This window comes from Pseudorca crassidens, chromosome 4 (assembly GCF_039906515.1).
Source record: "Pseudorca crassidens isolate mPseCra1 chromosome 4, mPseCra1.hap1, whole genome shotgun sequence".
Lineage (NCBI taxonomy): Eukaryota > Metazoa > Chordata > Mammalia > Artiodactyla > Delphinidae > Pseudorca > Pseudorca crassidens.
The window spans coordinates 130398174-130422996 of record NC_090299.1 but is presented as its reverse complement, the minus strand read 5'-3'; the positions used below and the strand labels follow the sequence as shown (position 1 = coordinate 130422996).

The 24823-nt window shown below is 41.1% G+C and overlaps 1 protein-coding gene across 4 annotated transcripts in view; it reads right to left on the bottom strand.

The window, feature by feature from the left end:
- OTUD4 (OTU deubiquitinase 4) overlaps window positions 1–24823 on the bottom strand; it is a 91617-nt gene that overhangs the window by 26305 nt on the left and 40489 nt on the right. The window contains exons 1-6 of one of the 4 annotated variants that reach the window (XM_067736766.1): window positions 15201–15391; window positions 10859–10969; window positions 7657–7707; window positions 2019–2065; window positions 1244–1316; window positions 14–95 (exon numbers count right to left, since the gene is read on the bottom strand). In XM_067736766.1, the coding sequence (XP_067592867.1) occupies window positions 14–95; window positions 1244–1316; window positions 2019–2065; window positions 7657–7707; window positions 10859–10969; window positions 15201–15359 (523 nt within the window). In that variant the 5' untranslated portion in view covers window positions 15360–15391. Of the gene's footprint in view, window positions 1–13; window positions 96–1243; window positions 1317–2018; window positions 2066–7656; window positions 7708–10858; window positions 10970–15200; window positions 15392–24823 lie in introns of those variants that run through there. The other 3 variants (XM_067736764.1, XM_067736765.1, XM_067736767.1) reach the window with 3 other exon arrangements.

Genomic DNA, 24823 nt, shown 5'->3' with positions numbered 1-24823 from the left:
GGTGATTACTTACACTGACACACAGCAGAGCTCTCTTTATACTTTATGGGATAGACAATATCATAATGATTGCCATTTGAAAAACACAGTAATACCTGAAAGGGAAAAATAAAATACACTTTTCAGCCCTTCATATATGACATTTACATAGCAACTTACATCTCTAATATCTCTGAATTACTAATAAATAAATTTCCTAGTAGGAAGTGAATATTTTAGAAGTAACCTAAAGCTCCAATGTGGTCAACTATGGTACATCCATATGCTGAAATGTTACACAGCCAATGAATCAAAAGTTCCTAATGACTTGGGGAAATGCTTATGGGATCACAAAAATCACACACAATATATGAAAACAATGTTGATTTCAACTACCTAAAGATGAGGGTTGAAAGACTGTAAGAAAATATTCTAAAACCTTACTTTAAATAATGCTTACCTCTAAGAAGCAGAATCAAAGGTAAATTTTTTCTGCTTTACAGTTTTAAGTACCTTCTAAATAGTCAATCACTTATGTGTATTGTATGTGTATAGGTAAGTCTTATGTGTATTACCTTATGTGTATTAGCATAAGTCAATCACTTACGCTAAGAAAAATACACACTGATTTTGCTTAGATTACGTCATATTCCAAAAATTATACTGGAAAGGCCAGATCCAGAGCCAAGCACCTTGGAAACCTGTAAGTCCTTATAAAGTCTATTTCACTCAGTTCCCTGCCCCCTTACCACCATTTGCATGGTGATAAGACACTTCAACTTGGCCTGGATGATACCAAAACAAAGTTCTCTAATAATGAATCATGTTTTTGTCCCCTTTCTAGGCTTCACATCATTTTTCAGTTGTTTCTGCTTTGTGACTAAATAATAGCACCTTAGCCAGTAAATTATCTTTACAATGGGAAATACATCACAAGTACCAAAGTATTTGTGGATGCAATCGCAGAACCCATTTTCACAAGTTGTTTTTCTATTTAATGTTTATATTGATGTAAAACAGTAATAGTCTAATTAATCACATACAATAATATCTCAATTTTTTTTCTCTAGTAAAATGTTATGATAGAGTTCAACATAGTGATTTGTGGGAAAAAACAAATACAAAATAATGTAACTCATGGATGATTAATAGGAACTTAAAAAAACTCAAAAAGTCACTTAAAAATTATAGCTTAGGCAGTCAAGATGGCAACTGAGTGGTTCTTTTACTTAAATCCTTTAGAAACACTTAGAAAAATTCTTACCTTTTCAGGAAAATTATTTTCAGTTACTTGTGAAGGAGAAACATTTGGTTCTCGGTAAATTATAAAATCTTTCCTGAAAATAACACGTAGAAATTACTTCTGATGAAATATATTTCATGAATTGAGATTTAATCACTCATTCATTCATTCACTCAAGAGCCCAGTATACACCAAGCAATATTCTAGGCACTGGAAATAGAGCAGTGAACAAAAGATAGTAATGGAATAACTAAGCTGTAACATACTTATATAAAAGTATCCTCGTAAAAAAATTAAATTTTAAATGTAATTTGCATACATGTAACTTCAGATATAATTCTAAAAGTAGACCTCAAAACCAGAGGAATTGTGAAGATGATATTTATAAGGACATTTCAAAAAGAAAAAACAGAGCATTCACCGGCTCCGCTAATGGGCAAAAGTTGTAAAATTGACAATATAGCATTTTGCCTTTGTTCTAGTGGCCATTCAATGCTACCAGCCTTCAGAGTAGGACATCATTTCTCTAGAAGGCTGATGGTAAGTGATATAGTTTATAGGCCTGGAAAAATTTTTATATTCCATTCCAAAAATATTTGGAAAATTAAAATCTCTATACATTGATACCTAAATGTCAAAATCTAACTGATGCAATTAAAAAAGCAGAACATTAGAAAAGATGCTTTTACAACCAAGGCATAAAACTGCTTTGCTATTTTAACAACTTGACTACAATGGAACATGTTAATTTCCCACTGACTTTATTTTTGTTTACCTACATTATTACAGTGCTCACCTGTACATAAGAGAAAGGGCACTTATTTCCACTTGTCCAACCCATTCCTGTATTGAACAAAAAAAGTTGGCACATAAATGTCTCCTACTTTTTACAATACCTTAATACATATCTTTATATGACATATCTAATTAGCTACAAAAGCTCATTAATATTGTTAGTATTATGAATACTATAAAAACATTTCTATAAAACAGGCTATAACATATACTAAAAAGCAGCTCAAGTTTCTGTCACAAAAATCCTTAGTAACAGAGCTAGAATAAGAGTTCCTATTGATGTGGCAAGATGACGGAGTAGTATCTCTAAGTTGAGAACTTGTTAAGGCAAAGACTCTGCCCTCCAACCTAGCACCCAGAACAGAGCCTAGCACATGATACGTGCCCAGAAAACGGGATGTGGACTCAAAGCAGAACTCAAGAATCAGGAAGGATGAAAAAGGGCAGGTCCTTTCTCTTCAGGATGATTGAAGGTACAAAGAAAGCAGTGCCCCAGCAATCACTTTAACATGTGGTAGAAGTTCTAGTACTAAAGGAGTCTCTTTTAAGTCCTTAAGCTTTTCAGAAGGAAAGGGCCAGTATAGATCAAAAATTTAAATATCCATATACTCTTTGACCCAGCAATTCAACTTGTATAAATCTATCCTAGGGAGTTCCCTGGCGGTCCAGTGGTTAAGACTCTGTGCTTCCACTGCGGGGGGCACAGGTTTGATCCCTGGCCAGGGAACTAAGATCCTGCATGCTGTACAGCGCAGCCCAAAAGAAAAAAAAAAATCTATCCTAAAGAAATATTTCATATGTCCACAAAAGTGTATATAAACAAGGATGTCCACTATAGCTATTTGTAATAGTTTAAAAAAACTTTTTAAAGATAGCCCCAAGATTCCACTAATAGATAAGCAATAATTAAATAATTTTACAGTTCATCCAAACTATGTATGGAAACATCATGCAATCATCAAAAAGAATGATGAACTGACTTGGAAAGATCACTCAGACTATTATGTGTAAAAAGTAAGTTGATGAAATAATCCTATTGTGCAAAACAAAAAATACATATATTCATAGAAAGAGGTCTGGAAGGATATATCCTAAGTTGACAGCGGAGACAGGAAGTTCAAGATGAGGGAAATGTAAAGATTTTCACTCTTCATTCTGTATTAAATCTTCCACCATGAGAATGTATTCCTAAACTACTTGTGAAATTAGTGAAGACTTAATACCAAGTTACTAAAAATAATGAGCTATGGTAAATGAATGCTGCTACTTTCTCCTTCAAAGAAAACAAATTTGAGATATGGAAAGATTTTAAGAGGATGGTTTGATCTCTCAGAAAAGGATCATCTTTCCCCCCAAAGACTCTGCACTTTAATAGTTCGCAAAAGTTGCCTCTGTTTTTCGAAATGCAATGGGTGCCATATATTGAAACAGACTCTTAAAATAGGCCTCTGCCTAACAATCCCAGCTTCTCATCGACTGCTACAAAAGATACCCTCTGGTATAGAGGAAACCCTTCCCTGAAACCAGCCTGCTTAGATCACAAACACAAGCTATATTCACTTTATGCAGAATCCACATATCCACTTTAGGAAATGGAAAACGATTCTACTAGTGTCAACACAATACCACCTCTCAAATAATGTATCATTTTATAAATATTTAATCTTCAGAATAAATTCTGTTGTAGTCTGGTTAAGTACACACATCTATCATATGTGATATATGAATTATCTTCTTATCTATTGTACCTTCTTGTCTTCTCTAACCAGGGTCAATTTTTAATTATTAAAAAAAAAAACTATGTTCTATCAGTATCTTCTACCTTAAGGCCATAATTTTATTTACTCAGCACTCTGTATGAGTTTGTTTAATCTACTTCCTCATTGTGGGTAAGAGCACATCGCGTCTACAAAATCTACTTTAACTCAAGAACTACACTGTATCAAAAAAACTAATTTAAATGTTCTTAAATAGTCATCAAAGCAAACTTCTGTTCCTCAAAAGACACTATTAAGAACACTAAAAGACAAGATACAAACCGGAAGAAAATACTGAAGAATATATATCCAGTACAGAATTTATACTCAATATAAAGTACTCTTATAATTCAATAAAACCAACGTAATAAAAAAAAAAGACAAAATCTATGAATAGACATTTCACCAACAAAGACATATGGATGGCAAATAAACACATGAAAAGATTCCCAACATTACTAGAGAAATGCAAGTTAAGATCACAATAAGATACTACTATACAACCACCAACACAGCTACAATTTAAAAGGCTGAGCATACTGAGTGTTGAGGAAGATGTAGAGCAATTGGAATTCTCATTTATTGCTAATGAGAAAGCAAAATGGCATAGCCACTTTGGAAAACAGATTGGCAATTTCTCATTAAGTTAAACATAAATTTACCATATGATCCAGCATTTCCACTCCCAGTAGTATTAATCCAAGAGAAAAGAAAACATGCCCACAGAAAGACTTGCAAGCAAATATTCTTAGCAGCTTTAATCATAACAGCCACAAACTGGAAAGAACTCAAATATCCATCAACTGGTAAACTGCTAAACAAACTGCAGTACATCCATACAGAGAATGACCACTCAGCAATAAAAAGGAACTACCGGGGCTTCCCTGGTGGCGCAGTGGTTGAGAGTCCACCTGCCGATGCAGGGGACACAGGTTCGGGCCCCGGTCCAGGAAGATCCCACATGCCGCGGAGCGGCTGGGCCCTTGAGCCATGGTCGCTGAGCCTGCGCGTCCGGAGCCTCTGCTCCGCAACGGGAGAGGCCACAACAGTGAGAGGCCCACGTACCGCAAAAAAGAAAAAAAAAGGAACTACCGATACACACAACACGGATGAATCTCAAAATGTTTCCATTATGCTAAGTGAAAGAAGCCAGCCATATAAGACTATAAACTATATCATTCCATTTTTTTTTTGTCTAGAAAAGGCAAAACTTAATACATCAGTGGATATGGGGGTGGGGGGATTAAGGGCAGAAGGAGGGCATGAGAAGCTTTGTGGAGTGATGGAAACGTCCTATACGATGTCTGCGGACAATCACACAACTGTATGCATCTGTCAAATTTCATCAAATTATAAGCTTAAAAATTTACCGTATGTCAATTTCACCTACGTAAAGCGGACAAAAATATATTCTTGCAAAAAGTCTGAGGCATTTTTCAAAATGTTCCACTGGTATTTTTAAGTAAAAGGAGAAGGATGTTTTCTCTGAGAATTGGATGAAGCAATGGAGTTTATCCATCAACTATATTTCTCTTTTCATTTCATACATTCCATATATCAGGGAGAAAGAGAAACAAAGGAAGACATAAATATTTATTGCTAATAATGAAGAACAAACGACTGTCCTGTTTGGTACCCGAAACACCTGGAGGAGGTTTGACCGGATTGGGGAGGGGTGCCCTAAGGGTAACAAATCTGGCTGGCCAGCACCCTGGGAAGGAAACACCTGTCCCACGTGCAAAATCGCAGCAACCTGCCCTCCCCGTTCCTGCAGACCCCCCCCCCCATCAGTCTCAGTTCAGTTCACACTGCCTCATTTCCTCCCTCTGTCCCCTTCTCTCCACTCCCACATGTCTCTGCTATCCTTTCTCGGACCCTCATAGCCCAAGAGCCTGAACTGCTGCACAAAGATGACTATAAAATGACACCGTGGGGGTTTTTTTTCTGATTAAAAATTAGTAAACGGTCTTTGTTGTTTCCTTCATATTCTACAAAGGAAACAAAAATCACCAGTAGTACTACTACCTAGAGAGAACTGTTAACATTCTGGTGTTTAATCTTTCCTACCTGTTACATATAATGCAATATGGCTTTAACATGCACTCAACACACACAAACTGATCAATCAGGCACCCCAAATTGACAGGTAACCACGGGAAGTCCAAAAGCAACAAAATATATAATTCTTGCCTTCAAAGAGGCTTATAAACTAAGAGAAAAAAACCTACAAACTTCAGGAAAATGAATTTGTGTCCATTTTTGTGGGCAAAACTCAGTTTCAAAATCACGGAAATAAAAATGTAGTCTTGAGCGGATTTAGAGAAAAGATCTTCAGAGGGTATTTGTCACCAAAACTGGAGTAATACCATACTTACTTTCCTTTTTTTACACTTACTATAGTGTGCCCACTTCTCCGCGTATTAAACAATTTTTCAAAACCACTGGAACTGGTCTTCCTGCCTCTGGTCTCATCCACCTCCAAACTACCTTTACACAAGATTCTTTCATCCATCCATCCATCCAGTTAACAAAAACACCAGGCACTATTCTCACTTCAAAGCAGTGAACAAAACATAACTCACTTCCTGCCTCAAAGAACTTGAAAAACTTCCCAATGCCAGATTCCCAGGCCCCAGGCGCAGAGACTTTGATTTGGGTCTGGAATAGAGGCCAGGGATCTGCATTTTTCCTGATGCAATGGCCTGTAGGCGATGCTTTGAGAAATGCTGGCCTCAACTATCAGCTCCAAGCTGATGAGGCTGGCAGTGATGCTCTCCCGTGAGCTCACCAGAGCCTGCCCTCGGACATTTCTCACCACCTCCCACCTTCGTGTGCTCCGTGCTCCACACAAACCCAACTGCTTTCTTTATCTGTCTTGCGCACAATTTTCACTACCTGGAAATGCCCTTCACCCATTTCTTATCCAGAAGCTCCTCAGTGTTCAAGTGCCCTCTTACTCTCAAACTCCTGCTTTGCCTACCCAGCCAGGAATAAAAGTGAATGCCTACAGCATCATACCTATACTTCTTACGACACATGTACCTTCTCACTGGTATGAGATGTTCCCTACTATAGGGAAACTCCTGAGAACAGCATCCAAATCCCAGTCACCTCTGCCTCCCGGGTGCCTGGCCATTCTTGGCCCACAACAAGCACTCAAATTAGAGTTAGGGAATTGAAGGGAGACACCAAACATTGATCAAACACCCTATTCCTATGTTATTATTCCCTTTCCTCCCTCTCTGACTCCTTCTCTTAGCTTTTTCCTTTGGTAATGTCATTTTAAACTTAACAGCGATTACCTCGGGGGATGAGGGAACATTCTACATGGTATGCCATTAACATTTGGATTTTTACACAGAGAACATTAGTTTTGACAGCAGAAGAAAAAAAAAAGAAAAATTCTTTTAACTTCAAAATGACTGAGGAAGTGCTGGTAATGGGACCTGGTGGGAAAGTGCTGTCCTTTTACTCCCAACGGTCTCTTCCTACTTCTCACACTGACCATTTTATGGGGAATGGAACCTCCATAAAAGAAACTGTCTTCTCAGTTGCCTAGGGAAGCAATTAAATATTGCCCTGTCCACCAAGCCCCATACACATACCAACACTGCACCCTGGAAATCATCAGCACTGTTATTTTAGGTCTTTTATGCCATTATGACAGATAAAGAGAGCACGACTGTCCTTATTGAGGCAACAGTGCACAGTACACAGCTCCAACTGTCTTCCAATTAAATGCTGCATAAAACGTGCACCTAAGATAGTAAAAGTTTATAAGGAAACCCCTCCATACACTGTAATATTAATCTCTCGTAATGAATTTTGAATACATTATTTAACATCTAAAAAACAGAAATACGTCAGAAGATTACTGCATACCTGTGGATTTTCCAAACGCTTTAAATATTCTTCAAATGACCCTTCTATAAACTGCAAAAAGAGAAAAAGTCTATTACAAATACATCGAAGCAAAAGTTAATCTCTTCACTGTGAATTACTGAATTTTTACACAAACCTTGGATACATCAGTAATACTAAAATATATATATTATATATACACACATGCACAGATAAAATCTAATTATGAAAATACATACATCATTAAGAAAACATCATAAACATACAAAAGAATTTAAAGAAGGAAACACTGCCCGGAAACATTTCCTGGACAGGATCTGGATGGGCACAGGGACAGCATCATGAGGAAGTGGTGGAGAGCAAGCACTGTGTTGGGAAGACAGGAGCCACCTGGCCAGCACGAGCAGGGCCACTCGGTGGGGTGAGTGCAGTGAGAGAGGAACTCAACTGCACACCTATTCACAGAGGGCCTGGGGCCCAGGCAGGACTATCAGACTTAGGGAGAAGACAGTTCAAGGTCCCAGCAGGTGACACTGTGAACAGAGAAATTACATGATAAAAGCAGCACTTAAAGACAAACCTGGTAATGGCCAATGCTCAGAAGATAATTAAAGACAGATGCACTAGCTAAGAAATATTAGTTTACTAATAGATATGAATATTCATTCTTAGGTCAGTTATACTAAAAACAAGGACGAGAACTAATAATGCTAAAGATCTTTTGAAGAATCAACAAGATTTTTCTAATATGGCCTGCTTCATTGTTACTTTAACATATAAAAAAATTGAGTTTATTCAAGCTATATAATAATGTTTTTTGCTTTTCTCACAGCAATTCCACTAATTTAACTGAAAGATCTAAAAAGACATTTATCTGAAACACCAAATTCAATTTTATTTAAATTAGTCTCAGTTAATTTAACAAAGTGATACACTTAAAACCATTAAAATACACTCCCCGGTCTATAAAAATCTTTTAAATGCCCATGGATTTTTTTTTTTAATAATATCCCACTGTGTGAATGGACCACATTTTATTTTTCCATTCCTCAGTCCACACCATCTTTTTTTATTTATGTGTGTATATATATATATATATTTTTTTTTTGGCTGTGTTGTGTCTTCGTTTCTGTGCGAGCGGGGGCCACTCTTCATCGCTGTGCATGGGCCTCTCACTATCACAGCCTCTCTTGTTGCAGAGCACAGGCTCCAGACGTGCAGGCTCAGTAGTTGTGGCTCACGGGCCCAGTTGCTCCACTGCATGTGGGATCTTCCCAGACCAGGGCTCGAACCCGTGTCCCCTGCATTGGCAGGCAGATTCTCAACCACTGCACCACTAGGGAAGCCCCCCATGGATTTTTTTTAAGACGGAGATTAATTCCTTTATAGACTGTATACTGTCAAATTTCCAAAAAGTATCCTAAGGTTCAACACAGACTTGTAATAAAATAGCCACATATTTCAAATATCCCACCAATCAGAGGCTACTGTTCTGTATTAGTTGATTATCTATAGACTTAAAAAACATAAAACAACCCCACAGAACCATTTAAAGTTGCAAAAGACCTAAGCCGTGTTCTGACACAAGCCTGCATCCAATCTGAGATTCTCCTTTCTAATCAGCAAGTATTCATCTAGGCCCCAACTAACCATGGTCAGTAAAAAGGCACACCCTTCTTCCCATGAGAGTCTTTTCCAATTCTGGCCAATAGAAACTGTTAGAAGTATTCATTATAAGGAAAGCAAAACTTTCCCCCTTGGAACTTTCAACCTCGGATGGTAGAGCTAAATAAATATATGCAAAGCACTTAAAACAACGCCTCCTGGCAGACAGTAAATGCTCAACCAATGTTAGCAATTTCCACTGTTGTCAAGAGCAGCCAATAACAGTAATAACTAATTCACCTGTAATTTCTTCAAATACTCAAGGACCACTCCACTCCCCTGCCCTCCTCTCTGCTATAATACTCTCTTATCTAGCCTCCACACTACCAGCTTTTTATTAATAAAACAAGTTTTCAAATCTCCTGATCAAGCAGGTACCTCTCCTTCCTGGAATATATTACTGTCCATCTTATAACATGGCACCCAGAAAAATGTCACCAGTAATAAAATTTTGCTTGAAAATAGGAACTCCAACCCAAGAACACATCTAAACACTATTTACCTATTAAGTCTTGGAATTGAGTTATATGCAAAGTGTCAATGTTCTTCTGGCAGTCAACGGGGGGAAAATACCACTGAAAGTTGTCAGATGATAATTCTAGTCATAAAACCAATAACTAGTAAATCCTATAAGGCTTTCAATGTAAAATGAAAATAGGTCACTGTGGCATTATTTCACAGCCTACTACACACTACTGAGAAAATTACAGTAAGTTGATATTCTGTTAACTACTAATTAACTATACTACATTCTATTAACTACTAATCATTATTTACATAATTACAAGGCTTTGATAGGTAGTTCACAATGATGAACCCTGAAAATTAAAAATTTATAAATGCCTCCTGATAAAATCAAAGGCTCAACTCTAGCTATGCTCAGCATATTTCTTATACCCTAAGTGTGCAATTTTTACAATTTACATGGGGTCGCCAATCACGGAAAACTGTTAACCACAAGACCTTACTCCCTGATCACATCAGACAAAGCTCACTCCTAATACACAAGGGTCCTGCCTAAGTCATCCTTCCAGCCTCCACAGCTCAGTGACCCATCTGTCACAGAAGCTTTCTAAATGTCTGAATAAATGAATACCACAAAATGGCCTTAAAAAAAAAAAAATCACAGCTGTAACTGGATTTGAATTCCAAAAAGCAGTTTTTTAAAAAATTTTTATTTATTTTTGGCTGCATTGGGTCTTCGTTGCTGCATGCGGGCTTTCTCTAGTTGTAGTGAGCAGGGGCTACTCTTCGTTGCGGTTTGCGGGCTTCTCATTGCGGTGGCTTTTCTTGTTGTGGAGCACGGGCTCTAGGCACGCGGGCTTAAGTAGTTGTGGTGCACGGGCTTAGTTGCTCCACGGCATGTGGGATCTTCCCGGACCAGGGCTCGAACCCGTGTCCCCTGCCTTGGCAGGCGGATTCTTAACTACTGTGTCACCAGGGAAACCCAGCAGTTCTTTTTTATAAGGGTTATTTTCAAAACCTGTATTAAGATCCAACCCGTGAAATTCCCACTAGACCATTCTAAAGGCTAAAATGTAAATATAAGTCAACACACCATTACATGTTTAAAATTACAAATTACCGCTTCAAATTTCTCTCGGTTCTCTCGAAGATAATGAATACAGGCCATTCTGACTTCAACATGGCGAGACTGAGAGTGCAGCACCTGCAAAGGAAAGAGCAGCACACTGTCAAGCACTTTGTTAGAAGATTCAAGCTACGACCTAGTGCCTTCTTTCACACCCAACATAACCTCACAACCAGCAGACATCCGCCTCCCTTTCCCTTACTATCATTTCTAGCTCTTTATTCGTTCCCACCTCTTCCACTAACCAGAGAGATGACACGACACATACAAACAGCAGTACTTAAGCCAGATGTCACTCTATAAAGAGCTTATTACCATTTCTCCTTTAAGTCACTGAAATTACTCCTTTGGGGAAATCTTTGCAAACTCAAGACACTTTCCTCTCCTGGCCAGCCCTCTACTGTAACTTTGCTCTTCACAAAGCAAGGCTAACAGAATTCCTGCAATGCAGGGCTTAGCCTCATCCTATGCATGTTGCAAAAGAGAACAAACAGGAAACTTCAACACAAATCGTCTTTGCGGCTTTATGCCCATAAGAGATAAATTTCTTTTTCCCGGTAATTTTGAACTATTTGCCTTATGTATAAATTTAAGTCCACCGTGGTTTCAGAAAAATTAAGGCACTCATTCTTAAATCCTTTAGCTGTCAGGCTTACATGATTCTTGAAAGAACATCCAGGGAGCAACACACAGGATGCAAACGTGCCCCTGTGTGCTGTCATCCCAACAGCCTTGAAACTTGCTCTTTTGCCCAAAATCTTAAAGCACCACCTGAAATAAGTCATACTACAAAGATGATCCAAATCCTCCCACTTTGTAGCCTCTGTTTTCTTCTGTTAAACAACTAGTTCAACAAAAGAATAACTTACTGGCATTTTGTCTCTTATAAAAGTCTAAAGCTTTGGTTTGAAACCCTCTGGCTTAACTACCATGCTAAAAAGAGATTTTTTTTTTTTCTATAACTAGGTGTCTCAAACGAAGGTATTCCTGGTACTCTACAAGGTCAAGGTAGGAGAAAAAAAGCTGACATATAAAATAATCACATCTCAAACTACTCTCAAGGCCTCTTGAGAATTTCTATTATTATAAAGTAACTTTAAGAGTTAGAGTTCCAATTGAGTGATTCTCCCTTATGTTCAGGGTGAGCAGAGAATTCAGGAAAAGGGAAGCTCCAGCTGCACATTCTACAGGTCACTGTGGGCAACAGCCAGGGCTCATTTATACCCACAGAACCAAAGGCACAACTGTTTAGACAGCTAGCAGGTCCCTGCACACTGAGACACACTGAAGATGCACTAGCTGAGGTGAGCAATGAATATGTCTTCAGCATACTAGCTGGTTTTTCAGCTTAACAGAGTATGCCGATATTGTTGTCTTGGGTACTACAAAAAAGCATCCTTACATATTCTAAGCTTCCAGCACTGGAAGGACTACCCAAATAGTAGTAGATTTGAGTAGTAGAAAAAATAACCACCACACAATGTTTTTGCCAATTCAACAAATGACAATTTAGCAACACTTCCTTCACAGAAGCTATGCTAGACACTATTATGAATCAACGTATTAGTCTGAGTAAACCACAGTGTCATCCGATCAGGCTTTCCTGCCATTAGTAAAGTGGAGCTAGTCTTAAAGCCATTTACCTAGCAACAGGTGGCAGACATAAGTGAATAAAGCTTATTTTCCACCAAAAACAATGACAGGCATATCTCTTGTTTTTTCTCCTCTTTTAACAAAGATTTTATTAGCACATGAAATCTGAACCTGTTACTCAGAAGCAAAACTCTCAGCAACTTCTGATCAAGTGCGGGGTGCCGGGGCTTTACAAAGCCAAGCACTGTTAAGAGAAGCAAGGTTAAATGACAACTGTTTAAAAAGCGTAATATTGTGCAAGTTCAAGGACACTCAGGAAGAATTCAAATGGTATGACAAATCTCTTTGCAAATCATTGTATACATGAAAATAAGCTAGAAATAGGAGGCTTTCCAATCTTTACTTAGGGCAGACGGTGATAAACACGGAGAAAGGCCGAGACGCACTGCTTCTCCAAGTCCTCTAAGAGCGCCCTATTTTTAGCTCTAGGGCCACAGAGCTGATTCAGGTCAGGCCTCCTGTAGGCCCACGTCCAGAACTGTAAAAAGGGAAGAGCCTATCTAAATCAGGTAATTTGGAGGGAAAGACTCCTGCTAATTCAAGTCTCTCCCTCTCCATTCCCCCCGCCAAAGGCCGCCATTTAGATTACCTACTGTGACTCCTTGTTAGAAATTATAATTATTTTGATATTATTGGAGAAATCGTTGGCAAAAAAGTAAATCCTCTGTACACATTTTTAAAGGGCAGCCTGAGGCTGCTGTCTGTTACTGTCCTCCGCCTCCCCCTGCAATGCACACACTGCCTTTGGCCATGAAGGCTATTACCTTTGGTCCTTGTCTACTGAAGAGCTGAGCTGCCCCCAAGAGTCACAGTATTAAGCTTTCTAAAAGCTCAGTATACTAAAAGTCAGAATCACCTAATTGGAAGGGATAGTCCCTTATGCCTAACTTAAATCCCATCACAATAAGATACAATAATAATGTGTTAGCTGATGTTAGCAATGAGTTCTTAGTGTAACCAGCTAGCTCTTGTTCCTTTCTACTTAAAAATAGAGATTCTGTATAATCAAGTTTGCCAATTATCTACAGCATGTAGTACTGAAACCAGACACACCTTTCTGCTTCAACATAAACTAGGATGTAGATAATCCAACTCCAAATAAGCACCATACTTTCATTATTTCTATTTGTTTCCCCCTCCTTCCTTACCAAATTCTTGCTAGAGCTAACAATATGTATCAATAGGGACTGAATTCACTTCCACCTCTTCCTTCTGCTTCTGGAGGTGCTAAGGAGTCCAGGGAGGCTGAGGCAGAGGAAGCAGGACAGATGGAGATCCAGGAAACTCACGAATGGGACAGACTGTTTACCTTCTGATAGTAAAGACTGGGATGTGTTTGTGTGAACATATCCCAAAGCAACATTAGCACATCCTAAAATTCTAAAAATAAGAGACATCTATTGAACTAAAAAAGAGCTCGATTTGGGAAGCTTTGAGAAGAATGTTTGAATGACAATGCCTGCAACAAAATGCAAAGGTTTGGAGCTTTGCTAAATACATTTCTTGTTTAAAAAAAAAAATGATGTTATGCTACTAATGTGAAAACGAGGGCCTTTGGAAAATAAATGGCTGGTCTTTGGATATTGAAAAAAATAAGAATAGACTGGTCTATAGATGTTAAGTAAAACATTTACTCACAAATAGAAGTTGTGAAAGCTACTTAGCATTCAAAAAAGGTGAGAGAAAGAGAAACAGAAAAACTCCAAAGGCGGGGAGGAGACGGGAGGGGTAGACCTTAGGCCAAAGGAAAGCAAACTGTGAACGGTAGGAAATACACACCAGGGCAGTAATGTGAAACTTTTGTCCAACTATTTCAACAGCTATTTTTCAATACAGGATGGGTTTTGCTGACTGCATACCTACCAACTACAGTATTATATAACAGGGAATAAGCTCTCTTACAAAAAAAAAAGAAAAAAAATCAGAAACATCTTCCCAAGAACTGTGGTAGGAAGTGATTTTGACCATTAAGGGGGAAAAATTCGGCCAAGGGCCTAAAGGACTCCAGATATACCCTTCCTTCCTACTACCAACTCCAAAACAGACTTTTATTTTTAAGTCAATTATTTTTAGTACACCTACACTGCCTTGCAGAGCATTAAAAAAAAGACTGGAATCTGCTCAAAGACAATTCTTTGCAAACATTCTACCTTTTCCAAAGTCTGGCTTTCCCAAACTGTACATTTTCCCCCTTCTGATTCAAGCTGACATCGGCGGGCTTGGCTACCCTCCGTTCCAAAGTCCAGCAACAGGAAAAAAAATCATGTTCCGCGAGTTAAGTCTGGTGCACCACCTCCTCTAGGAAACATTCGGTTTACTGGTGGGAACTCTGTGCTTATAAAACCAAGAGGAGGGGAAAAGAACATTTCGCCCTGTCGCCAGCCATGAAGCAAGGATACAAGGCTCTCCGCAGGCCTCACGGGCTGGCCTCAACTCATTACCTCTTCGCCAGGAGGAACGACACCCAGATAATTTACAGGTCTTTAAGTTTCGATTTAGAGCTTCCAGACCCGGAGCAGCGTCCGGTTCCGGCGCGACAATGGGCCGCTGTGAGGACGCCGGGGCCACGCGCAGCCCGGGAGGTAGGCGGCCCGGCCCGCCCGCCGCTTCCCACCCGGCCCCGCCGCCTCCCCGCGCCCGGCCCCCGCCCCATTACCTGCTCCGCCACGGCCCGGAACAGGCACGACCCGTCCTTGGCGACCAGTTTCCGATACAAGCCCAGTTTCCGCAGGTAGGCGTCCATGGGCGTCGCGTCCTCCCGGGGCGCCACACCGCCCTGGTCGCCGCCGTCTGGGGCGCCGACGGCCGCCTCCATGTTGCCGGTCGCGCTGCAGGCCCGGCGCGGCGCGGGCTAGCCCCACATGGCCGCGCCGCCGGCTCCTCGACGCCCCGGCCTGGGGCGGGCGGCGGCTCGGGCTCGGGCTGGGCACGCGGCGGCGGCTGCAGGCGGCGGCCCGAGGCAGCGGTCCGCGCGCATAGGGGAGCCCTGCCTAATGCATGGCCAGGCGCACGCGGCCACCTCCCGAGGGCCCAGGCGCCCAGGGGCAACGGGGGAGAAATTCACGAAAACCCGAGAGCTAGGAGTCACTTCCCGGCGGCCTCGCCGCCCGGCTCAGCAACTGCGCCCGGGGGTCGCCGCCCGCACAAGTTTCCTTGTCCCGACCCGGCTGAGGCGAGGAAAGCCCTGCACCCGAGCGCGCGCGGAGCCGGCTCAGGTGAAGCGAGGCCTGCGGCCCCAACACCGGGAGCCGAGGAAGCCGAAAGAGAAAGACGCGGCCTTTCGTCTCCCCACCTCACAGGAGGGCGCCGGAGGGGCGGGGAGCGGGCGGGGGCGCCCAGCGGAGGGCAGCACGCTCGCAGCCCAGATTTTGTTTTCGCTTTCGGCCAGACAGCGGAGAGGACGGCGGGAGATGTAGTTTGGCCAGCGGCAGGAAGTCGGCTTGCGGCGGGCGGGGACGCGCGGCCGGCCTACCCGGGGGAGGCGCCCGGGAGGCACGGGGACTACAAGTCCCTACAGCGCGGCGCCGCCGCAGCCGCCCGGAGCCGGCTTCGAGCTTTCCGGGCACAGCGTCCGCGAGCAGGCCGAGGGTCTCAGCTAGCCGACGTGCAGCAATCTGCGCGCGCCGCCCCGCCCGGCCGTCCGCCCACTGCGCCGCGGGGCCGCGGGAAGTGCGCGTGCCCTGCGTGCGTGGAGTCGCCAGGGACACTGAGGCTGCTGGGTCGGCCCTTTGTGTATTTCCAAACAGAGGGCGCACCTGTCTGCTCCCCTCCCCGGCCTCTTCTGGCGTTTCCATGGAGGTGGCTTTAACGGCTTAAACAGAAAATAGAGCTAATTGGCGAAGGCTCCTGGAACTGGCACCGTGCGGGGCGACACAGGCTGTCCATAAATCAACCGTGGCCTGCTGATTCCTATTAGAGATTAGATGTACAAGCTCGTGCACTATAGCAAGATGATGCCTTTGCCACAGACATTTTGGTTCACCGTGCCACTGTAGCTGCCCACCGCGGCACAAAGAGATGGTCGCCGGTCGGAAAAACTTAGATATTTTTTCTTGAAAAATTCATCTCGTAATTGCTTGATAACGTGCTGGACTTGCCCTGGGTTCCAGCAGTGCTTGCTGGAGGATTCCCGTTCAACTTCCCACCCTGTGAAGTTGAATGACAATATATGCTTTAGAACCTAGAATTTATCCAGCATGTTTTTGTGACACCAGAATTTTATTTTTACTAAAGTACAACAGCATCTGGTGTCCTAATCATTTAAAGACATGGTTAACCATAAAATCTACTCCAGCCTTGAGGCCATGGTGTGCCAGGATGGGGCTGGGGGGACTGGAGAGTTTCTGTAGGTTTAGCCATGTGGTCAGGCAGGCTCTGGAATGGGGGCAAGGCAGGCCAGATGGTGAGAGCCCAGTGCAAATTACCGAAAGTTCTATTTTAGAAATTTGTTTTTGGTACTTGGTGCAAACAATGACTCCCATATTCACTTTCCTTTGAACTTCTAAATTTGATTTCTTAAGGTTTAAAGATTCAATATCCGATTTTTTGTATTGGAGAATACAAAAAAGTATTCTAACCTAAATGAATTTTCTTGTCCCATTATTAAATTTTGTACATTTTGTAGAGAAATAAACACTTCAGAATCACTTTTAGAAAAATCTAGTTTCAAGTCAAACCTGTTGCTTTTCTTTCTTTAAAAATATATACATTGCATATACTTCTCATTCCACTCAAAAAGAATTATGCAGTATTGCTACTACCTACAACATGGCTTGCTTTTCTTTTTTTTTAAAATATGGCTTGCCTTATAAACCCACAGAGGAATTGAAAGTAAAGTAATATCTAAACTATAGAGCTTAAATATTGAATTCTTAAAATGAGATTCTGTAGTATTAATAAGCAACAGACTTTCTGATATGCCAAAAGAAAGCTATGCCTTTCCTAATATTTGTTACTATTCCTTCAGTAAGAATTCTGAAGCTTATCTCATATTCAATATGTATTTATGGGAAATCTACTGTGTCTAGCATGCTAAGATTGCACTGCTAATTATCTTGAGGATATATTAGAAACATATTGACAGGGGCTTCACGTTTGAAAATTTATCAAACCTTACTTTGTAATTGAAATTTTCATGATTACATTTGCTCTAATTTTTTTAGAAGTCATTCAAAAAGCTTTGCTCATTTTTTATATGCACAATAATTTCATTTTGAGTGGCTAACAGTGTTTCAAGCATATTTTCCATTTTAAGCCTTATCCATATTTTAATCTTATTTAAATGTGCTTACATACATATATTTTTAATAACGTATGTAACATCACCATTTTCTAAAGCCCCCAAATTCCTTTGAAATACTTTGAAAAGGAAACCAAATACATCATTAACACTACAATGTCTCTATTTTCCATTGCAAAAATGTAATTCACTGATAATTGTATAATCAAATGGATATGATCATTTAAGTACTCTGGTTGGGGCTTCCCTAGTGGCACAGTGGTTGAGAGTCCACCTGCCAATGCAGGGGACACGGGTTCGAGCCCTGGTCCGAGAAGATCCCACATGCTACTGAGCAACTAAGCCCATGCACCACAACTACTGAGCCTGCATGCCACAACTACTGAGCCCACGTGCCACAACTACTGTAGCCTGCGCACCTAGAGCCCGTGCTCCACAACAAGAGAAGCCACTGCAATGAGAAGTCCGAGCACGGCAACGGAGCGTAGCCCCCGCTCCCAGTAACTAGAAAAAGCCCGTGCGCAGCAACGAAGACCCAATGCAGCCAAAAATAAATTAATTAATTAATTAAAAAAAAAAGTATTCTGGCTGGCCCTAAAGTTGACTTCTGATATTTTTTAAAATGAATTATTAAATACTAAGAAAACAGAGGCCTTTATCAGAATTCATCGCAATTCTTTGTTATCTTGTAAAAATGTGGTTTGTTATCAGAAGTATTAGAAGAATAACACATTTCCAGTCTTTTCTACACATGAGGTCTTGGCAAAATTACTTATTATCCTCACTCTTACTGAATGAGTGCAGAACAGCCTCACTCTAAACTGGCTGCTTTGGGTTCCAAAATTAGAAGTAAAACACCTGTTGTATCTGACCCTGGGTCTGTTTAAGGAAATCCTTTAGGTATTTTGAGACCTGATCCAAGACAGACCCTCTGTATGCCAAATCCCCAAATATAGCTCACTGTTTAGGCAATGTTAAAGGATCCTATGACTTTAAACTGGACCAATACTTACAGAAATTCACTTGCTTTCAAATTCACTTGTTGACATCAACCTCTGAAACTTTTCAAGAAACCACATCTGATTGACGATGTTCCCCTCTGAGGAAGCCATTTCTGATTAGCAAAAGTGAAGAACAGACATTTTAATCAAATATAACCTGAAGGATTCAACGCTCCTTAGAACCTAACGGAATTAAAGTCATCTTATGCAAACGTGTCGACTGTTTTTCTTGTACACAGTTAAATACCTCAAGTCCGTTTGTTTGCTCTGACACACTTTGGAGATAATTGTATCCGGTGGAATATTTTTGTTCTAAAAAATGGTAGATTTTCTGCAGATTTTTTTCCAATAACAGGTTAGGTGTTATGGTAGCCAGCCTCAAAGATGGCCCCCAATGACCCCCTGCCTCCTGGTAGTCACACTCCTGTATAATTGCCTCCACCTTATAGCAAGATTGGTCTGCTTGATCAATAGAATAGAGCAAAAGTGATGGTACATCATGGCTGAAATTAGGTAATAAGAGACCCTTTTGGCATTTTGGTGTTCTCTTGCACTCCCTGTCTTGTGGGGGACTCTGGTGGAAGCTGGTTGCTATGGGTCCTGAACAGACTTACAGAGAAGTTCTCTTGGTGGGGAACTGGAGCCTCAGTCAACTGCCATGTGAGTCACTTTTGAAGTGAGTCCTCCAACCCAGTCAAGCTTTCAGACGACTGCAACCTCATGAGAAACCCTGAGCTGGAACCATCCAGCCAAAGTCTGAGATTCTTTTCTTTTTCCCTGACCGGGGATTGAACCCAGGCCCCGCCAGTGAACGCATGGAATCCTAACCACTGGACCACCAGGGAATTCCCCAGGTCTGAGATTCTTAATTCTGAGATTCTTGACCTCAGAAACTATGTGAGATAATAAATGTTTGTTGTGTTAAGCTCCTAAATTTTGGAATAATTGGTTATACAGCAATTAATAAGTATTACAGATATAACACTCCATTGTTTCTCTTTATTAGGTAGACATAGAACGTATGTCAATAATTCATTAAAATAACCACTAATTTAATATCCTTAATGGTTTTACTATTTTTCTAAGTTGCCAGTAAGTGGAATTTCTTTTTTAAATTTATAAAATCCTTTACAAAAATAGAAAAACCTAGGGGCTTCCCTGGTGGTGCAGTGGTTGAGAGTCCTCCTGCCGATGCAGGAGACACGGGTTCGTGCCCCGGTCCGGGAAGATCCCACATGCCGCGGAGCGGCTGGGCCCGTGAGCCATGGCCGCTGAGCCTGTCCGGAGCCTCTGCTCCGCAACGGGAGAGGCCACAACAGTGAGAGGCCCGCGTACTGCAAAAAAAAAAAAAGAAAAACCTAAAATGTCTGGGCTTCATTGTCCCATAGCATTTTGGTTTGTTTTCTATAAAAATTAAAGTAATTAAATCCTACAAGAAACCTATTTTATGAAGAAAGACCTATTTCTTTCAGATCCTATGTGCTAGACACTGCTAACTGTCCTCCACTTTGCATTTCATTTCTCCTGAATATTAGCTGGATGGCCATGCACACATTTCCCAGCCTACCTTTGAACTAAATGTGACCATGTGACTATTGTAGGCCAATGAGATGTGAGCAGAATTGATGAGTTTGGGACTTCCCTGGTGGTGCAGTGATTAAGAATCTGCCTGCCAATGCAGGGGACACAGGTTTGATCCCTGGTCTGGGAAGATCCCATGTGCCGTGGAGCAACTAAGCCCATGCGCCACAACTACTGAGCCTGTGCTCTATAGCCTGTGAGCCAGAACTACTGAGCCTGCGTGCCACAACTACTGAAGCCCGCGTGCCTAGACTAGAGCGCGTGCTCCACGACAAGAGAAGCCCCCGCAATGAGAAGCCCGTGCACCGCAGCAATGAATAATAGCCCCCGCTCGCAGCAACTAGAGAAAGCCCGCACACGGCAACGAAGACCCAAAACAGCCAAAAATGAATTAATTAATTAATTTAAAAAAATAAAAATGTTTTAAAAAATTGATGAGTTTAACTTCCAGGTCATCTCCTTAAAGACGAAGGCTCCTGCCCTCAATAGTCTTTCCTGCTTCCTTTGGGCTCATTTGAAAACATGGTTGAAACAAAGCCAGCATTGATTACAAAGACAACACCCTAAGAGAACAGAGCAAGTAGATGAAGGAAACAGGGCCCCTGAATGCTTCAAGCCAATGAAGGCTTGAACTATTTTGTGAGAGAAAAATAAACTTATTTAACCAACCATTTTTTGTTGTTGTTCTTGTTACAGTTACTTAATCTATGTATTCTAGCATATTTTTCTTTCAATATTAAATAGGTAGTGGTATTTGGGGCCAAATAGAATTTATGTACAAGAGTTACTTCCTTAGTTGCACAGAACATTTTTTATTTTTCTGGAAAGTTCAGAAAAGAACTTTTTTCCTGAAAATTTGGGAATCCCAAATGTTGAAGGACTTCCATAAAGGTTTTCTGATGTTATTTCGGCCAATGACTTTCTTCATCACCAATCTGCATTCTCCTTCAGCTGCTACGTTGGCACCGTTGGCTACCTCCTCATTTTGAAACTCTCCTGGGCTTCAGGGGATGAACTAAGTAAGTGGAATCAAACTATAGTTTAGTTTCTCTTAGCAGCTGTCACTTCCTTGTGAGGTCAGCACATTGCCATGCCCAAACTTGAAAGACTAAAAATCTCACAGTAGACTAAGGCTCTTATACAAACAGCTAATGAGAGTCCACCATCTCTGCAAATAAACCCCACATATTTCCAGCCTTTTACCCCTCTTTCCACTACCATCTCTCGACTCCCACCCTGAGAAAACTCACAAAGTTGCCTTACAAGGAATTGACTTTAGTTCCCCAGTGTGGGACTGTAAACTCTTTGTAGGTTTATAGAATTTAAGATTATCTTGTATTTCCCAAGTGACTAAGAATGTATTTGCTTTTGGGTATTCAGATTAGCAATTCAATAAATATTCATTTAATATTTTCATGTATTTCCAATAAATCTCTCAATGAGAAAAATATTTACAATGAAGATGTATAATTATGGAAACTGTAGTTGTGGCATAAGTATTTGGCCAAGACTGTGTTTCAGGTTATACATCATATTTTCCTTTATAAAGAAAGAATTGAAGATAATGTAAATGTTCAACAGTAGCAAATTGATTAACTACATTTTAATATGCACAAACAGGGGACTTCCCTGGTGGCGTAGTGGTTAAGAATCCATTTGCTAATGCAGGGGACACAGGTTCAATCCCTGGTCCGGGAAGATCCCACATGCCACGGAGCAACTAAGCCTGTGCATCACAACTACTGAGCCCACGTGCCGCAACTACTGAAGCCCACACACCTAGAGCCCGTGCTCCGCAACAAGAGAAGCCACCAAAATGAGAAGCCCGCGCACCGTTAACGAAGAGTAGCTCCCGCTCACCGCAACTAGAGAAAGCCCACGGGCAGCAACAAAGACCCAACGCAGCCAAAAAAAAAGCACAATTAGAATACTACTGATCCTTTTCATGATGTGTGTGTGTGTGTCTGTGTGTACATTGATCACAATCACCCAGATAACTTCTGAAAACTACAGATCACTGGTATTGAAGGGAGAGGATGGGGATAAATGAATCAAAGATTGGGCCATGAGATAATTATTGTTGCCATTAGGTGAGGTATATATGGGTGCTCATTATACTATTCCTTCCACTTTGCACACGTTTGAAATGTTCTATAATAAAAAAGGTTAGTTTTCTGAATCCCACTCCAGTTTTCTTGAATCAGAATAACAAGGGATAAGGCAGAGGAATCTGTGTTTTTTTTGGTTTTTTTTTTTTTTTGGTTTTTTTTGCGGTATGCGGGCCTCTCACTGTTGTGGCCTCTCCCGTTGCGGAGCACAGGCTCCGGACGCACAGGCTCAGCGGCCATGGCTCACGGGCCCAGCCGCTCCGCGGCATGTGGGATCTTCCCGGACCGGGGCACGAACCCGTGTCCCCTGCATCGGCAGGCGGACTCCCAACCACTGCGCCACCAGGGAAGCCCAAGGAATCTGTGTTTTATGAGTCTCCCCAGGGGATTCTGAAGATTAGCCAGCATACCTGGGAACATCTGAAAATTCGGATGGCAGCAGAGGGGCAGTGCACACCACCCAAGAAAAGGAAATTATGGATTTTTAAATTAATGTGAGAGGAGGAAATAGACAGTTGACCTGTATTCCAAGTCCATAATCCCTGTTCTAGATCATCACAAAAAATTCTTAAAGATTGCAGTCTTTACGTTGTACTCATGGTTTTATATATATAAGCATACCGCGGAGATATTGTGGGTTCAGTTCCAGACCATCGCCATAAAGCAAGTCACATGAATTTTTTGGTTTCCCACTGTATATACAAGTTATGTTTATACTACACAGTAGTTTATCAAGTGTGCAATAGCATTATGTCTAAAAAAAAAAGTACGTACCTTATTTTAAAAATACTTTATTGCTAAAAACTGCTAACCATCATCTGAGCCTTCAGTCAGTTGTAATCTTTTTGCTGGAGGGTCATGCCTCAAAAATATTTGAAATATTGTGAGAATTATGAAAATGTGTCACAGAGACATGAAGTGAGCAAATATTGTTGGAAAAATGACGCCAAAAAACTTGCTCAATGTTGGGTTGCCACAAATTTTTTTTTATAAATTTATGTATTTATTTTTGGCTACTTTGGTTCTTTGTTGCTGTACGCAGCTTTCTCCAGTTGCAGAGAGCAGGGACTACTCTTTGTTGCGGTACGTGGGCTTCTCATTGTGGTGGCTTCCCTTGTTGTGGAGCACGGGCTCTAGGCGCACGGGCTCAGTAGTTGTGGCTCGCGGGCTCTAGAGCACAGGCTCAGTAGTTGTGGCGCCCAGGCTTAGGTGCCCTGCGGCATGTGGATCTTCCCGGACCAGGGCTCGAACCCATGTCCCCTGCACTGGGAGGCGGATTCTTAACTACTGTGCCACCAGGGAAGCCCTGCCACAAATTTATTTTTTTAAAAAGGGATCTTCCCGGACCGGGGCACGAACCCGTGTCCACCTGCATCGGCAGGCGGACTCTCAACCACTGTGCCACCAGGAAAGCCCCCCTGCCACAAATTTTTGATTTGTGAAAAATACAATATCTGTAAAGCACAATAAAGGAAAGCACAATAAAATGAGGTATGCCTGTAATACCATTAGACAAAGACATATAAAGACAAAATTATATTGCTTAAGATGACTGCAATGTAAAATACCAATACTTTAAAATTAAAGTAAGAACATATAATAAGGCATTGTTAATTAAAATACAAAAGTGTACCATCATAATTAAAACTAACATAGACGTGGAACATACTACTGTTCCATAGATATGGAACATAAAACTAACATAGATACGGAAGAGCACTGTAGAAATTAAGTGAAATAATTTTAATAGCTTTACTGAGAATGTAAATGACACACAATAAAATGTACATATTTAAAGTGTACAATGCGATAAGTCTTGATGTATGTCTATATCTATGAAACCAACACCACAATCAAGATAATGAACCTATCCATTACCCCACTGTTTCCTATTCCCTTTTATTATATAATCTCTTTACCCCATCCCTCCCCAACCCTCAATTCTTCCTGTGACTACTGCTGTTTTCTGTCACTGTATTAGTTTGCTAGGGCTGCTATAATAAAATACCACTGACTGGGTGGCTTAGACAACGGAAATTCATTTTATCACAATTCTGAAGGGTAGAAGTTCAAGATCAAGGTGTCCTCAAAATTGATTTCTTTGAGTAATCTCTCCTCAGCTTGTAGATGGACATCTTTTCCATGTGACTTCACATGGTTTTCTCTCTGTATCCATCTGAGTAGAAATGTCATCTTAAAAGGACGCCAGTTAGATTGCATTAGAGCTCACCCTCATGACCTCATTTTAAATTAATTACCCCCTTAAAACACTATTTTCAAAAACAGTTACATCCTGAGGTACTGAAGGACAGGACTTTAACAGATAATTTTGGGGGGATCCAGTTCAGTT